Source organism: Lampris incognitus, chromosome 19 (assembly GCF_029633865.1).
Source record: "Lampris incognitus isolate fLamInc1 chromosome 19, fLamInc1.hap2, whole genome shotgun sequence".
Taxonomy (NCBI): Eukaryota; Metazoa; Chordata; class Actinopteri; order Lampriformes; family Lampridae; genus Lampris; species Lampris incognitus.
The window spans coordinates 10,918,377-10,936,087 of NC_079229.1; the positions used below are offsets into that span (position 1 = coordinate 10,918,377).

Here is a 17,711-nt window from a genome sequence, read left to right on the forward strand (position 1 = left end):
CTTTAAGTTTACATAAGCAACATTTAATAGCTTTGTTCACCGATCACAATGGGTTTAAGAGCCCAGTTTCTCATTCCCTAAGACTTTAGATCCTTAACACACACACACACACACACACACACACACACACACACACACACACACACACACACACACACACACACACACACACACACACACGTGTGCAGGTGGGCCGGGAAGACAGGCAGGGGCAGAGGACAGCAGTCAACAGTTACAAGGTGAGATTACACCATGGGAAGAGCAACAGGGCCCTTTGAAAAGCCGCGGCTGTGTGGCTGTAAAGTATCTGTGGTCCGAGGAGCTGCCTGGGTAATGACATTCCTCTGATAACTTGCTGAGGTGAGGGAGATGGGCGCCCGAGTCCCCCCCATCAATCAGCCCAGACCCCCCCTCTTCCTCTCAACACAATGACTACAGTGTTCTACATGAACACTACGCGTCCCCCCTCCACTGTAGCACATTACTGGGACTGGGTGGGGGGAGACCCTCCCAGAACTGGCTAGCCCGCCCTGAGTTTAGCATAACAGAAAACAGGCTGTGGCTATGTCCTGAGATATTCCTAAACAGGGTGGAGGGGGTCTTTCTTCAAGCATGATAATGTAATCCAGCGAGCTGCGGCCCACTGACTAAGAGGACAAATGGGAGCGAAAAATGGAGTAGGATTACTTTGTGTGTATGAGAGAGAGAGAGAGCACGAGAGAGAGAGATAGTTTATGAGCGAGAAAGAGAGAGAGAGAAAATGAGCGCTGATGCAATTACAGGCTTCAGCTCGGCAGAAGGCTTTTCAAAAGAATATCCGCCCAGTCCTTGCAGCTGCTACACACACACACACACACACACACACACATACACACACACAGAGCCTCAAAAGCAGTGGAGACCACCTCCTCCACTGCCAACACAACACCGTCTTCACACAAAACCCAATAGGACACATTTGTTTGCATACCCTCGAGCAGAAACCACCTTAAAAACCCACTGTGCTAATCAGATGGGGGGGAATAAGCCTACTGAAACCCCTTCCTCTAAAACCTGAGACAAAAGAAGGAAAAAAAAAAACGGCTCAAAACTTCACCGGACGGAAGAACTCCCCCCACCCCAACCGATGGACAAGTTAAAAAAAAGAAAATAAGAAAAAGCAACGCTTCAAGGCAAAAACCCGAGAGGTGTTAGAAACGACTAGTAAAGTTGGTAACTCACGAAAGAAGTGTTTGAATAGGTTAGCCATGTCCATTTTGGGTTTGCTCTCTCGGCACCCTGCGCTCTCCCCACTGCCGCTGTAGAGTTATTCCATGAGAACACCCAGAGAGCTGGGCGGATAGCAGGGCAGCCCACTCCGTGACCATGTGGCCTGGCCCAGCCAATGGCAGCACGGCAGCGAGAGAGGGCGAGTGAGACAGACACACAGAGAGAGCGAGCGAGAGAGAGAGAGAGAGGCCTCCAATCCCACTCTCTACAGCAGAGTATGGAGGCCTCATGTTTAGAGAGAGAGAGAGAGAGTGTGAGGGGGTAAGAGAAGGAGAGAAAGAGAGAGGAAGAGTGGCCAGGAGGGAGGCATTTCCTCACCCTCCAGTGCCAGACTGGGGTGAGAGAGGGGGCTTCTCCGGACAGATATGTCGGAATCTGTGTGGACGCTCCATGTGTGAGTCAGCGAGTATTCCATGTCACATGACTGCAGTTGCCTGTAGAGACGCATTCATAACTTACAACAAAACCAAGGGAAACACAAATCCTACAAACACACACAAGCAGCCATCTGCAGATAGCTCACTCCCTGACACATTCCTCAAAATGACACGACTCCACACCCAGCTACAAGCCAACAGCCTGAAAAACACACTCCGTCCTCCCACGCAAAACACAAAAAAGTGTGGTCATGACTTGGGCTCAGCTTTCTTTCTGCCCCCCAGACATGTCCATAACAACACACCAAGGACCAACTTCCCACACCGACCTCGCTCTAAAGGTCCGAAACCCAGGTTCCTACAATAAGAACAAAGGAGGCTGACTGGTAACAAGTTGTACGGTGGAAGGTGCAGGGTTTGACTGGGAGTCAGTCTGTTTGTGTACAACACGTCTGTGTGTGTGTGTGTGTGTGTGTGTGTGTGTGTGTGCCATGTCATCTGGGCCGCTGTTAACTTCAGGTTATGTTATCTATGGAAGTAGTGACAGGTGAAGAGTTGGTGGATGTCTCATAGCTGCAGTCTATGACGCCATATTCCCCCCCAACACACACACACACACACACACAGGTTGACAGACAAACTATCAGGGCGCCCCCTACACTGGTCTGACACGCCCAGCGTGGAACTGACTTACTTTAAAATATTGTTTCTGGTATCTTTTTCTACCGTTCATTGCCGTTTGTTTTTGTTTTGCTATTTGTTTACAGATATGCTAACCTTTTAAACCATATCATCATCATCATCATGATGGTGATGCTTATTATTGTCATTCCTAATAAGAAGTTAACAGGCTGAAAACAGACCATCTATAAATCTTGATGCATGCTCAATAATCCACGTGTAGAAATCCCAGAAAAGGGGCGTCCGGGTAGCGTAGCGGTCTATTCCGTTGCCAACCAAATATGGGGCTCGCCGGGTTGAATCCCCATGTTACCTCCGGCTTGGTTGGGCGTCCCTACAGACACAATTGGCCGTGTCTGCGGGTGAGAAGCCGGATGTGGGTATATGTCCTGGTCGCTGCACTAGCGCCTCCTCTGGTCGGTAGGGGCGCCTGTTCAGGGGGGAAGGGAAATAGTGTGATCCTCCCACGCGCTACGTCTCCCCGTGGTGAAACTCCTCACTGTCAGTCAGGTGAAAAGAAGCGGCTGGCGACTCCACTTGTATTGGAGGAAGCATGAGGTAGTCTGCAGCCCCCCCCCCCCCCCCCCCCCCCCGGATCGGCAGAGGAGGTGGAGCAGCGACTGGGACGGGTCGGAAGAGTGGGGTAATTGGCCAAGTACAATTGGGGAGAAAAGGGGGGGAATCCCCCAGAAAAGTTAAATCATCATCTGGACACAAGTTAACACCCTGACCTTTGTGTCCAGATGGACTGACCCGACTCTTCTGAGACTGTCCATAATGTAGACTATAGTCGATACTGCACCAGAGGAGGTTCTCAAAGATACAACAAGCAGGAAAACACAAAATCTCTTCTCACACACGAGTGACCAAAGGGGAAAAAACACACACACAAAAAAACCCCCCCAAAAAAAAACCCAGAAGGAAGATGAAATTCACATGGCTGCTGTACGCACCCTTTGTTGGCGGTACACGGTTCAATCTCAAGAGACCTCTTCCTGTTGTTCCATGTGTTTATACCATCACAGTATTGCAACACACAAGCCCTCTAATTTGCCATTTCACCTGTCACCCTTGGCCGCAACACACACACACACACACACACACACACACACACACACACACACACACACACACACACACACACACACACACACACACACACACACACACACACATATACACACACACGCGCCTAACAGGAAAACGCTATTCATGTTTCCAGTAGATAGCGTTGTGTAAATACCAGAGTGTGTGCGACAGTCACAAAGCCATGACACAATTATGAAGAAAAACACCCCCCAATCCCCCGAACACCCCCCTCCCACACAGGTCACCCAAAACAGGAAACAATCATCTCTGCATCAAAGCATGCAAAAAGGTAGAGGCTACCTTTTTTCTCTACTCTACGTGTGCAAGTATGTCATATTAAATACACAACAAAGAGGAGGACTGACTGTAGGACGACCGTAGGATGGATGGAGATGCATTCATAAAAATTTTGATTTTGAGATACTTTATTGATCCCTGGAGGGAAATTCCTCCCTGCATTTAACCCATCCTAGCTGTGTAGCTAGGAGCAGTGGGCAGCCACTGTGCAGCACCCGGGGACCAACTCCAGTTCGTCTTGCCCTGCATCGGTCAGGGGAACAGACAGGAGTACTAACCCATGTCTTTTTGATGGTGGGGGAAACCGGAGCACCCGGAGCACCCTATCAAAAACTCTAAAGTGGGGCTAAAACATATTAACAATGCAAAAAGCTAAATAGAATACTTCAATTTTAAATAGAGGTGGATTTTTTTTTTATGTATAGAAAAAAATGTTTGACAACTCAGGTTACAGCTCATCTCATCATCAGACACTTAACCCAGCAACGCGCTCCAGCTCCTCCTGGGGGATTCCAAGGCGTTCCCAGTCTAGATTGTACATGTAGTCCCTCCAAGTGAGGTATGGGTCTACCCCAGGGTCTCCTTCCAGTTGGACGTGCCCGGAAAACCTCCAAAGGAAGGCGCCCAGGAGGCATCCTAATCAGATGCCCGAACCACCTCAACTGGCTCCTTTCGACGCAAAGGAGCAGCGGCTCTACTCCGAGCTCCCTCTGGATGTCCGAGCTCCTCACCCTATCTCTAAGGCTAAGCCCAGACACCCTACGGAAGAAACTAATTTCAACCACTTGTATCCATGATCTCACCCTTTCAGGCACTATCCAAAGCTCATGACCATAGGTGAGGGTTGGAACAAAGACTGACAGCTTTGCCTTCCGGCTCAACTCCCTCTTCACCACAACGGTCCGGTACATGTCACCAATAAAAATTTTTAGCATACAAGAACTTGTGCAAAAAGCTATATATACAAATATCATAATTCATGCCACCATCATAGCAAAGCAAATGCATGCTTGCATAATGAGAGTTTTTGTCACTACTATGTGGCCCTCGTCTAAAACACTAAGCACACTTGGAACACAGGAAATTATGTCAGACTCTTAACTGCCTTGATATGACTGAACAAATGAGATGCAGGTTATGAAAACCCGGTGGACTAAAATTTGGATCCGCCCATCATGCCTTTTAGGTGAGGCAGTGATACCCTGCAGATATAAAGCTAGCCAATCCAGTATGACAAGCATTTAGAAAGCTAAAATAACTGCACAGATAATGAAAATAAATAAAATAAAAAAAGAGCATAGGCCTGAGAGACTCCGGGCTATTTGGATGGGCTGTAGCTTGAATGCCAGTGAGCAGTGTACGTACCCTAAATTAACACGGATGTCTGTCATCAGAAAGAATTAAGTCAAGACAAATGGTAACCTTGGCTCAAATATACAGTACAGCCACATGTGGCTCGGCGTGCTCCCACGCAGCACAGGGCCTTTAGCGAAAGGGGTCGACCATAAATATTACTGCTGCGCTGACAGCGCAGACAACACCTGTGCCATTTCAACTCGTGTTTTGCGGCGAGGAAAAGTAAAAGATCCTCAGGGGTGACTGCTCATGAATAAAGCATAAATGCAGAAAGAAGAGAAATCCACCCATTAAAACAGTAAAACGACGGCCTCGAAATACAAAGTATTCTGCTCATTTGTCTTTCTTGCGCTTGGCTAAAGACAAATTATATTTGAAGTTAGCTTCCTAGTGGACATCGAGGAGCACAAAGAGTATGTTTGTCTTACCTGATGAACAGTTTTCCCAAGCTAGAATGCACAAGCGACACCTCACCCTAGTGACTAAATCATGACTCTAATGGCTTCACTATGAGAGGCTGTGAGAAATCAAGTAGCTCTATGTCACCTCAACTGACGACAGTGAAGCTAACTGGAGACCACCTTCTTGTGGTAAACCTCAGAAATAAAAACGCCTATGAGGTGTGCTGGTGTAACACCTTCGCTTGTCTCTGTTTGACACACAAAGGACATTTGCTTTCGGTTCATGAGCACCTGCCAGTGACTGAAAATTATACATGTTCACCACGCAGATCGACTAAAAGCAAGTAACATTACTTGCTTTACACACAAAAATAAAATGTATTGAACAGTACAAAACCACATAATCCCCCCCCCCTTTTCTCCCCAATTGTATCCGGCCAATTACCCCACTCTTCCGAGCCGTCCCGGTTGCTGCACCACCCCCTCTGCCGATCCGGGGAGAGCTGCAGACTACCACATGCCTCCTCCGATACATGTGGAGTCTCCAGTCGCTTCTTTTCACCTGACAGTGAGGAGTTTCACCAGGGGGGATGTAGCATGTGGGAGGATCACACTATTCCCCCAAATTCCTCCTCCCCGAACAGGCGTCCCAACTGACCAGAGGAGGCGCTAGTGCAGCGACCAGGACACATACCCGCTTCCAGCTTCCCACCCACAGACACGGCCAATTGTGTCCGTAGGGACGCCCGACCAAGCTGGAGGTAACACGGGGATTCGACCCGCCAATCCCCATGTTGGTAGGCAACGGAATAGACTGCTATGCTACCCGGATGCCCCAAAACCACATCATTTCTATCCATGTCACATACACTATCAAATTTACAATTAAACATTGTGAAACCGTATGGAAACATTTAACGTTTTATTTTACCGAGTGTGTCTTTGAGGTTCTTCACAATAGAGGCTTTCCTGGCACTGTTTTTCCTCTCCACGTAGTTGGAGGGCACAAAGCCCGTTTTGTTGGTGGCATTTCGAACCCTCCACCAGGACTTGGAGTCATCCAGCAGCCAGAGGCGCTCATTTTTTTTAATGTCGAGCTCCTGGTCCTGCTGTGCCATGTAATCAAACTTGGCGATGACAATCACCTCTTCCGTCATCTTGAACCCGGTACACTGAGGGAGAAAGAAATGGAAAAGACATTTGTAAGTATTGGCAGGCCTGTCAGTTGGCAAACAATCTCAAGGTGGAAACAAAACAAAAAAAATCAGTCCACTTCCAGGAAGCTTCTGATTTCTTATCAAGAAACAAATGTTATTTTGGAATTAACGTGTTTGTATTTCCAACTGTAAAGGGTTATTCATATTAGCTGGACTCTTCTTTCTCCCCCAACAACATGTCCACTCACACACTGCACCCAAATCTGACACTTAGCCCTGGTACACGAGTCGCAGACAAATGTTGTGGACTAACACTGAGACGGGCAGCCCACAGATTCGGTGATAGGAGACTGATTGAGTTTAACAACAGCATATGAATCATCAGGCCTTCATCTCCATAGATATAATTATGGGAAGCAGGTATTTGGCCAAATGCCAGAGCTCCCAGTTGAGAGAAGCGGTGCCTTCAGTACTCCGGCACGTGATCCAAATCCATCCCAAAACACAAACCAAGGCTCATATGTCTTATATGTGTTTTTGTCTTGCGAAAATCACGAGAAATGGATGTGTTCAAAATGCCGTATGAGCGCACTGGTAGCTTAATGTTACGGCGCATGCCGCATAACCGCAACACCCCAGGTTCGATTCCAGCCAGTAACCTTTGTTGCATATTGCATCCATTGCTCTCTTCAAGTCAAGTCAATTTTATCTGTGTATCCCAATATCACAATCTGTCAACATCCTGTCCTTAGACCCTCGCATTGGATAAGGAGCAACTCCCTCAAAAAAAACCTTTAACAGGGAGGAGAAAATAGGAAGAAACCTCAGGGAAAGGAGGGATCTCTCTCCCTAGACGGACAACGTGGAATGGATGTTGTGTTTACACAATTTACACAATACAACATTGAAAGAGGATAACAGAATTATAATGGAATTATAAAATATATGAAGAGTATGATGAGGAGGATGCCAAGCAGTGTGCAGATAGCACCGGAACAGCCCAGGACCTGAGCCACGTGACCACCATCACCATGTAGACCTGACAGGAGGACAGACTACACATGCACACAGGGGAGACTCACATCACACCATTCACAAACACGGGAGAAGAGACAAGAAAAGACATTAGTCACACATCAGAGTGAGACAAGGAGAAAACACTGAAACAGGATAACAAAATTATATGGATTTATAAGATATATATAAGATGTGATGAAGAGGGTGCAAAGCAGTGTCCAGGTGATGACCACCATCACCACGGAGACTTGGAAGGACAGACTACACATGATACTCACGTCACACCATTCACATACACAGGAGAAAAGAAAGGAGAAGACATCATTCAGGGAGAGAGAAAAGACATGAGACAACAGTTTGCAATAGTCAATAATCTATACTCTATCATCTCATCGGCAGAAGAGTGGTTGGTAAATTCAGTGAGACAGAAACCGACCCATCATGCAGTACACGTTGTGAAGAACTCAATTTAAAGGCAACTAATTGTAGGCTAAGGCAAAAAGATGAGTTTCAAGTTTGGATTTAAAGGACTCAACAGACTCTGACTGTCTGACAGCAGCAGACAGGTTATTCCACAAGAACGGGAAAAGGCCCTGCCACCAGCTGACTTCTTTTTAACTTTGGGTACACACAGGAGCCCTGTAGAGAGCTGAGAGCTCAAGATGGACTGTATGGTTTAAGGAGATCAGACAGGTAAGATGGGGCAAGCCCATTTAGGATCTTATAAGTCAGCAGAAGCACCCTGGAGTCTGATCTAACATGAATAGGAAGCCAATGAAGGGAGGCAAGAATTGGTGTAATATGGTCAAATATCCTAGTTTTAGTTTGGATTCTAGCTGCCACATTTTGAACCCTCTGAAGACTTTTAGTACCAGCATAAGGCAGACCTGAAAACAGAACATTACAGTAATCAAGTCTGGATGAAACAAATGCATGTATGCATGTCTGCGTCATCCATGGACAGGAAAGACCAAATTTTAGCTCTGTTACGCAAGTGAAAAAAGGCAGTCTTGGTCATTTATTTGATGTGCTTATCAGAGGAAAGGCTGAGATCAAATGTATCACCAAGATTTTTGGCTGCCAAACTTTGTGAAACCACAGCGTTGTCGATTGTTATTGTTACTTTATCAAATTGCTGTCTGTGTCTAGCAAGGTCAATGACCAGCATCTCGGTTTTATCCGAATTTAAAAGCAGGAAATTTAGTGACCCAATTTTTCTCAGAAGCCAAACAGGCCTCTAAATTAGACATTTGAGAACAATCATCAGCTCTTATAAGCACATACAGCTGACTATCATCCACATAGCAATGGAAATTTAGTCCATGACTGTGTGTACTTTAGCCAAGAGGTGAAATATAAAGAGAGAAAAGTAGAAGGCCAAGAACTGAGCCCTAAGGTACGCCATATTCAACGTCAGAGAATTTCGATGTAATATTATTATAAACAGACACACTGTGTTCGTCTAGATAAATAGGACTTAATCCACGAGTCTCCAAGCCAGAGACTCCAAAATTACAATTTACTGTAATAGTATACGGTGATCAATGGCGTCAAAGGCTGCACTGAAGTCCAGTAGTAGGAGCACAGAAGTGGAATCAGAGTCCATAGCTAGTAGAAGATCCTTCACCACTCTGGTCAGAGCAGTTTCAGTGGAGTGACAGGCCCTGAAAGCCAATTGAAAAGGTTCATCTATACTTTTCTTTCTTCTTCCCAGATGACTGTTTGTCTGTTGCCCTGCTGCTCTATCTTTTAAGTTTTTAAATTTTTAACTTTCACTTTAACTTTCAACTTTAATAACTAACAATTTCACCACCGCTTGGTGGATTTTATTCAATCATCGACTCCTGCACTGACTTGATCGCACTGAAGCATCCGATTCTGTAGTGCTGGGCCTACGTGTGGCTTGTTTCTAGCCTGTAGCTAAGCTAACCAAGCAATTATGCCAACTTTGCCCTGTGACGACTGCCTGCTACTAAACAAAGCAAATAGAAAGATTGCTGACCTTGAATAGGATGTTCGACAGCTTTTCTTAAGACTCCCTCTTAACCAGCTTCATGGACGTGGCTTCCGGGCAGTCCAAACGGATTGCCGCTCTCAGTACATCCAGGACACAGTTCTGTGGGACCCCTCCAATTGACCATGGCTTTCCTCCTGCTCAACACCTAATCACCAGTTGTCCTGGGCTGACGTGGTGGTCCGCGGTCACAAGAGAGGCTTGGTCGGGCGTACCTCCCACCCCTCACCTGGACCTCTCCAACCTCTACGCAATCCTGTCTGACGACACTCCAGTCCACCCAGCTGATGATCTTCAGGCTCCGATGCATCTTGATCGGGGCCCTTCTGCAAAAATGGCACCTGCTGACACTGCAGCTACCCCGCTGGTGGCTAGCAGTGTTCAGGTGGCTCGCCATCCCACTGCGAAGCCAACACAACAGCCCTCATCCCGAGTAATTACCTCCTCTTCCAATCATAAGATCCTGAAAGAGACCGTGATTAGACACTCTTGAAGTCTTCCGTGCCCCAAGCCAGCAGAGAAATCAAGTCTCAGTTCTGATGGCACTGTCTCGTCACAACACTTGTTTGCTCAGACACCACATCCTCAGTCAGCGATTTCAGCACACAGTGTGGATCATGTACACCCACAGCCGACATCTCCTCATCCCGTTTTAATAGTTGGGGATTCCATAATCAGGACCATCCTTTTTCTCAAAGCAGCCACTCAGTCCCTTAATAACGTCGAGTTGATCCGCTCAGTCCTGTCCTCCACGAGTGATCATTCATGTGGGTACAAACGATACAGCTCATAAGCACGCGATTAACCAAAAATGATTTTTATGGACCTTTTCAGCTTTTTAAGTACTCGTGGAAAGTCTCTTTTTATTTCAGGTCCTATTCAGACACTCGCTCGTGGAGCAGGGCCTTTCAGCAGAATCCTCAGTGTGCACACATGGCTCATCTCCTCCTGCACAGCTCACAATATTGGTTTTATTGACAATTTTAATCTGTTTTGGGAGTGTCTCTCCTTCTTCAGATCTGACGGAGTACACCCAAACAGGCCACGTAGCTGGATGCTAGCAGCCAACCTGCACCATGCCTTACAGTCCTCTCCACGTGACTGACTGTTTACATCTCACACTTCCCTCCCGGAGCCTTCTTTTCCACCTGTTTTGGCACTTGACGATACTGTTCCTCCCACTGGCTCCCTCCGCTGGTCTCATCTGTCATTGACCCTCTCACCAGGAGTTTTCCCCATACAGAGGCAGAGTGCCTCTCATCCACACGATGTATCTAATAGTAGAAACAACAACAACAACCGAATTTCTGAAGCAAATATCTGCAATTTGCGTCGTATTTGCTGTACTCTCTTTGGTTTTAACTCTGCTTTGACACCAATTTTGCACCCCCCCCCCTTTCTCCCCAATTGTACCTGGCCAATGACCTATCTCTTCTGAGCCATCCCGGTCACTGCTCCACCCCCTCTGCCGATCTGGGGAGGGCTGCAGACTACCACATGCCTCCTCCGATACATGTGGAGTCACCAGCCACTTTTCACCTGCCAGTGTGGCGTTTCACCAGGGGGACGTAGCGTGTGGGAAGATCACGCTATTCCCCCCAGTTCCTCATCCCTCCCGAACAGGTGCCCCAACTGACCAGACGAGGCGCTAGTGCAGTGACCATGACACATACCCACATCCGGCTTCCCACCCACAAACACGGTCAATTGTCTGCAGGGTCGCCTGACCAAGCCGGTGGTAACACGAGGTTTCGAACCGGCGATCCCCGTGTTGGCAGGCAACGAAATAGACCACTACGCTACCCAGACGCCGCACAATTTTGGCTTCTTGAATGAGAGATCTCTTGGTAATAAGTCCTTTATCATTAATTATTTTATTGTTTTTAATAATCTGGACTTTATGATTACTGAGACTTGGCTGTCCCCAGGGGACATCGTCCCCCTGATTGAGGCTAGGCCCCGAGTTCGCATATTTTCATATTTCCAGGCCCTCGAACAGGGGGTGAGGATGTTTATGGATGTGGTGAGGGAAGACAGGCAGGTGGCTGGTGTGACAGAGGAAAATGTAGAAGACAGGAAGAAATGGACGATTCGCTGTGGCGACCCCTAACGGGAGCAGCCGAAAGTAGCAGTAGTAGGGACTTAAGTGCCATTCTGTTACTTTTGGCATTTTTTTTCTCCTTTGAAGTTTCATGTTTTTTTAATCACTGGTCCACACCCTTAACTCGGCATCTTACTTTATAGGCCCCCTAATTCAGTTAGTTTTATCGCTTGAGTTTTCTGACCTTCTATCTATTGTCATGCCAAAATATCAAAGGGTGCTTATTCTTGGTGATTTTAATATTCATGTGTGTTGTCCTTCCCATTCCCTGACTTCACACTTTTTGGATCTTTATAGACTCTTTTAACCTCTTTCAATTTGTTAAAGGGGGCACACATTCCAAAGGTCACATCTTAGACTTTATACTCTCATCTGGTTTCTCTCGAGTGTCTTAATCTGGTGGATATGCCTGTAAATGACCATAAAGCTGTCATTTTCAAAGTTCCACAACAGCTCGCTATTCCTAGTCACTATCCCAAAACACGCTGTCGCATTCTCAATGCTGGCTCTACAGTTAAATTCTGTGATGCTTTTAATTCATCATCCTTTAATCCCTCTCTATCCCCCTTCAATCCAGATGCACTGTTAAATTCATTCAATGATCCGTGCCTATCCATCCTCGACCAAACTGCACCGTTTAAAATTAGGAAACAAAAATCAAATTACCTCTCCTGGCTGAATAATCATACTCATGCCCTTAGAAGACTCTGTAGAAAATCAGAATGAGAATAGAAGGTCAACAAATCCGGATTACCACATAACACCCTTAAAAACCAAATGTTAATTTACCAGAAGGAAGTTAAGGACGCAAGATCAACATAGTTCTCTGAACTGATATCAAGAAATAACCACAACCCTGAAGTTCTCTCTAGGGTAATTAATTGTTATTAATGGTCCTTCCACTTCTTTTTTTTTTTTTGAACCTGATAAGTTGTCCAAAAAGTTTCACACTCATTTTGTAAATAAGGTGGATAATATCAGGTCCCAAATGCAGCCTGGCTCTTGCATTCATTCCATTCCCCATGTTAACTCTTCCTCTTTTACCCAGTTTCAACCAATTACAATTTCAGCATTAGAGAGCACAGTCTCCAATATGAACTCCTCCTCCTGCATCTTAGACATCATTCCCACTAAGCTGCTCAAGGAGGTATTTTCAACTATTAGCCCCATTTTTCTGCAAATTCTTAATAATTCTCTGGCCTCTGGTTCTTTTCCAGACTGTTTTAAGAATACCATTGCTCACCCATTGCTGAAGAAATCTAATTTAGATCCTCTTTCCTTAATTAACCACAGACCACTCTCCAAATTCTCCTTTTTAGCTACGGTTCTCGAGGGAGTTATTTTATCTCAATTGATTTCTTTTATGAACACTTCATAGTATAGCATTTTTAACAATTTCCAGTCTGGTTTTAGAGCACTTCATAGTACCCTGACAGCTCTAGTTAAAGTCACTAATGGCCTACTGCTTGGCTGCAGACAGAGGTGACTGCTTGATTTCAGTTCTTTTAGACTTAAGTGCTGCCTTTGACACAGTCGATAACAACATCCTCTTACATTGCTTAGAGACTTGGGTTGGTATCAAGGGCTCGGCCCTTAAGTTTATTACACTGTTACCTCACCAACAGAACTTTTTCTGCTGTTCTGGATAACTCTACTCCCTTGATGGCTCAGTTGAGTTCTGGTGTCCCTAAAAGCTCAGTTCTTGGCCCCCTTCTATCATATATATATATATATATATATATATATATATATATATATATATATATATATATTTTTTTTTTTGTTTTTTGTACATGGTGATGCTGGTCGCGTGGCTTAGGTCCTGGGCTGTTTCAGTGGTGTCTGGACACTGCTTTGCATCGTCCTCATTGTATATTTTATAATTCCATTATAATTCTGTTATCCTCTTTCAGTGTTGTATTCTGTAAATTGTGTAAACACAATATCCATTGCACGTTGTCCATCTTGTGAGAGATCCCTCCTCTGTTGCTCTCCCTGAGGTTTCTTCCTATTTTTTCTCCCTGTTAAAAGTTTTTTTTTTTTAGAGTGTTGTTCCTTATCTGATGCGAGGGTATAAGGACAGGATGTTGTGTTGCTGTAAAGCCCCCTGAGGCAAATTTGTAATTTGTGATATTGGGCTATACAAATAAAATTGACTTGACTATATATATATATATATATATATATATATATATATATATATATATACATATATATATACACATGCTGCCCCTTGGCCAGGTCATTCAAAATCACGATGTGTTTTACCATTTTTATGCTGATGACACTCAGTTATACATGCCACTAAAACCCACAGATCTTATCACCCTATCAAATCTCACAACTTGCCTCTCCGACATTAAATCCTAGATGTCCGAAACATTTCTTAACCTAGATCGAGGTGCAGTTTCTAAAGTACAGGTTTGAACACAGTTGTCTTAAAACTGCTGGGAACAATGCCAGTAGTAAGTGATAAATTAACAATGTCCAGCATTGGAGGTCCCAAGAAAGACCAGAGGTTTTTAAAAAGTTTTGCTGGTAAAGGGTCAAGTAGGCAAGTAGTTGGTTTAGAAGCTGACATGAACTTAGTCAAAGTATCAAGAGATAGTCTCAAAAATTGTAATAATAGGGACTATCAGTGCCTCATTGTATAGATATGAATTTGCTAAGACAGGATCTGCAGAAGCAGCTGGAGTTGAAGAACTAATTTTGTTTATGATCGCATCAACCTTATTGCAGAAAATGTCAAGAAACTCATGGGCCGTGAATAGTGAGCAGCTAATACACGGCTGCTTTTTAGCAAATTTAGCGACAGTTTCAAAGAGCAATCTGGGATTATGTTTATAAATATTGATTAAGTGAGAGAGATATGTTGCTTTTGCAGCAGATAAAGCACACTTGTATTTCAATAAACACTCATGGAAAGTAAATAAACTTCCAATTTTGATTTTCACCATTTACATTCCAGTCTCCTGCAGGACCACTTAAGAGCACATGTCTTGTCATTAAACCAGGGTGTAGGCCTCTTTAGTCGCTTAGCTCTGGTAGTGAGAGGTGCAGCTGAATCGAGGAGACTAGAGAGGGCCACATTTTAGTCGCCTGTGAGATTTTCAAGAGTGTCTCTACAATGAAAGCAGCCAAGATTTCAGGCAGCTGCTGGCCAAATGCAGCTACAGTGGACGGACCAGTGTAGCGATTGGTAATTACATCTGTACGGACATTAACAAGACAGGCCAATGCTTCTCTTCCCTTGTTTCCTGTCTGCCACGTCACTTTCCTCTGTCCAATAAAGGCAAAAAACAAAAAACAAAACAAAAAAAAGAACAAAAGAACATCTTAAAAAAAAAACAAATACATGCCACTCTAGACAGACAACACAAACTTGAGCAGGGGACTTTACACCAAGTGGAGCAGAGTATAAACCCTGAACTTGGTGTAGTCTTTCCTTCTAATGGTTGGGTAATTCCTGGAGTCATGAGCGTAATGTAAAAGGAGCATCAGTTGGGACTGACATCATGGTCTTCATAAATGACAAATTTGGATCCACTAAAAATCAGCAACAACAACTTTCTGTCTGCCAGCCATCAAACACGTTTCATCCCATGCTAACTGGGTCATTTGCTCCAGAAATGACAAATAAGGTGAGAGGATCCAAAAGTAAATTCAGAAACTATGTTAGAGAATAAATTACCACAATACCTGCAATGCATCAAAGCTGAGAACTTCAAAGATGCAGACACTTCTCTGATGACCTACAAAACAAGCAGAAATAATGCATGTCACAAAAACGTACCCAATCTTTTGCCTTGGGCCGAGGCCAACTTCCCTAGTTAAGTTGATGTGTTGTGAATGTTTTGGGGAAATGTGTAGCAAGCAATCAACACCGGCAATCTACTGCTGCTATAACATGCACCACTAGTATTAAGAAAAGGCTACCAACTGCAACAACCCTTTTTTTATTTTGTTAACTGTTACATGATGCTTCCACCTGAAACCTGAGCACATGCCATGTGAACACAGCCATAATCTAATCTCTATAGGCATCATTTTCCTGCATCATTGTGCTCAATTATTTTCTTAAAAATAACAGATACAAGTGACTATTGTTTTTGGTCTTCAACATTAATGACGGCCAAAGTTTACAGTTATTCCTTCAGTATCTACATTCTTCAGAAATTGACAAAGCTATTGATTTCCTCTCTGGTGCCGTCCAACGATTGTCTATTGTGTTACAAATCAAACATGAAGCAGGCAGCCAGGAAGATGGCAAAGGGACAGATGAGAGAGAGGCGGGCAAGGAAGAGAGCCATTTGGTGTCAACAGTGCTGCTTAGCCAGTGAGTGGAAATGTTTATTGAATGTAAATGAAGGAGGATATCGTTTTAAAACCCGGCGTAGCCCTACTACAAAATGTCCCAATATGTTGGCTATGCAAACCGTACTGTAGATGATAACATGAAACCTTGTTTTGGATATTTGTAATGGAGTGGATCACAAGTGCTTCAAGGTGCCCCAGGCCATTAGAAAACTGGGCTCCAAAGGTTGTTTTTTTTTTTGCAACAATAAATGTAGAAGACTTGTTCATCTTTAACAATGAGCACATTCATATGCCGAGTCTTATGATCCATCTCGCTTTCGGCACAACTTGGCTATGAGGCCTGTGCCTAAGTTAACAGATACTTGGCTAAACACTGATGAACAAGTCAAACATTCTAGAAGGAGATGCTAAGCTGATCTAACAAGTTGGGTTTGCATGAGGTTTCACCTCTCTCCCTCGGATTGCCTTTAGGGGACCCAGACACTGACCTTGAAGACCGAGAGCTCTCAGATTTTATTTGAACCAATTGTGTCCAAGCTTCAGCTGCAGCTGGCACTGAGAAAGACCCAGAACCTGATCTTAAGCAAACACAAAGAGCAAGGGGTGCAGAGTTATGTTTCAGTATGATTAGCGTAATGGATTACAGCTCACATAAGCATAGAATTGAGCCGAAAAGGTGCTTATTCCAACTTTTCTGCAGGAAAATATCCAGAACATTGAGATATTTCACCCTTACAGGAGTTAGGATGAAAGTGATAAGACTGGGGCAAGAAAGTATAGTTTCTGAGGCTCTGAGGTGGTATATAGCGGAATCCAAAAAGTGTTATTTTATACAAGTGAGGTAACCTTATGCTCGGGAAGGGTACACCTAGAGTCTGGGCTGAGGATGCAACGATACCAACACAAACACTGGATATCAGGTCAATACCACACTAAAACAGAGTATCGATATCGGAGATTTTATCCATGACTAAAATCCGATACCAAAAACCAAGACTAGCTTGCCATAAATAAAAGCCAGTTGGCTTGATTTACTGTACTTTGGCACATGGAAGCAGGCCCTGTGATGGCCTGGCGCCCGGCCTGTCCGGGGTGTCTCCCCGCCTGCCGCCCAATGACTGCTGGGATAGGCTCCAGCATCGCTGCGACCCTGAGAGCAGGATAAGCTGTTTAGATAATGAATGGATGGATGGCACATGGAAGCCTGTATAGCTTTAATAGTAGAAAAAAAACTAACTACTAAACTATTATCTCACTTATGTTGCCCTTTGACCCCAAACTAATGGTCCAAGTCTGCACAGTTCAGAAAAAGTAATGGATCGGATCAGTGCTCAGTATCAGCTGCTACTTTATGGGCCCAGACACACCAAAGTGACTAGCGGTGACAAAGGCCGACTGTTGCGTCGCCTCACATCGCCTTCCGTCTGGGCCAAAAAGTAGCACTTGAACACACCGCAAAGACTACAGCCGACGGCCAACTAGCATGTACGTTCTGCACTGATTCGCTAAGCTGAACAGCCAATCAGATCTCTCTCACCGACGGGCTCCACTGATTCAACATGCTGAATCGGCCGAAACGCTGCCGACAGGGGTTCGACTAGTGCAATCAGTGCGGGATACACCGCAAATGTTTGG

The 17,711-nt window shown here is 44.9% G+C and overlaps 1 protein-coding gene across 2 annotated transcripts in view; it reads right to left on the bottom strand.

Moving 5' to 3' along the window:
* nck1b (NCK adaptor protein 1b) overlaps nucleotides 1–15,479 on the bottom strand; it is a 32,603-nt gene extending 17,124 nt beyond the window's left edge. Inside the window, exons 1-2 of one of the 2 annotated variants that reach the window (XM_056299378.1) lie at nucleotides 15,459–15,479; nucleotides 6,402–6,642 (exon numbers count right to left, since the gene is read on the bottom strand). In XM_056299378.1, coding sequence (XP_056155353.1) covers nucleotides 6,402–6,627 — 226 coding nt within the window. In that variant the 5' untranslated portion in view covers nucleotides 6,628–6,642; nucleotides 15,459–15,479. Of the gene's footprint in view, nucleotides 1–1,221; nucleotides 1,368–6,401; nucleotides 6,643–15,458 lie in introns of those variants that run through there. The other variant, XM_056299377.1, reaches the window with a different exon arrangement.
* Nucleotides 15,480–17,711: the final 2,232 nt, after the last annotated feature.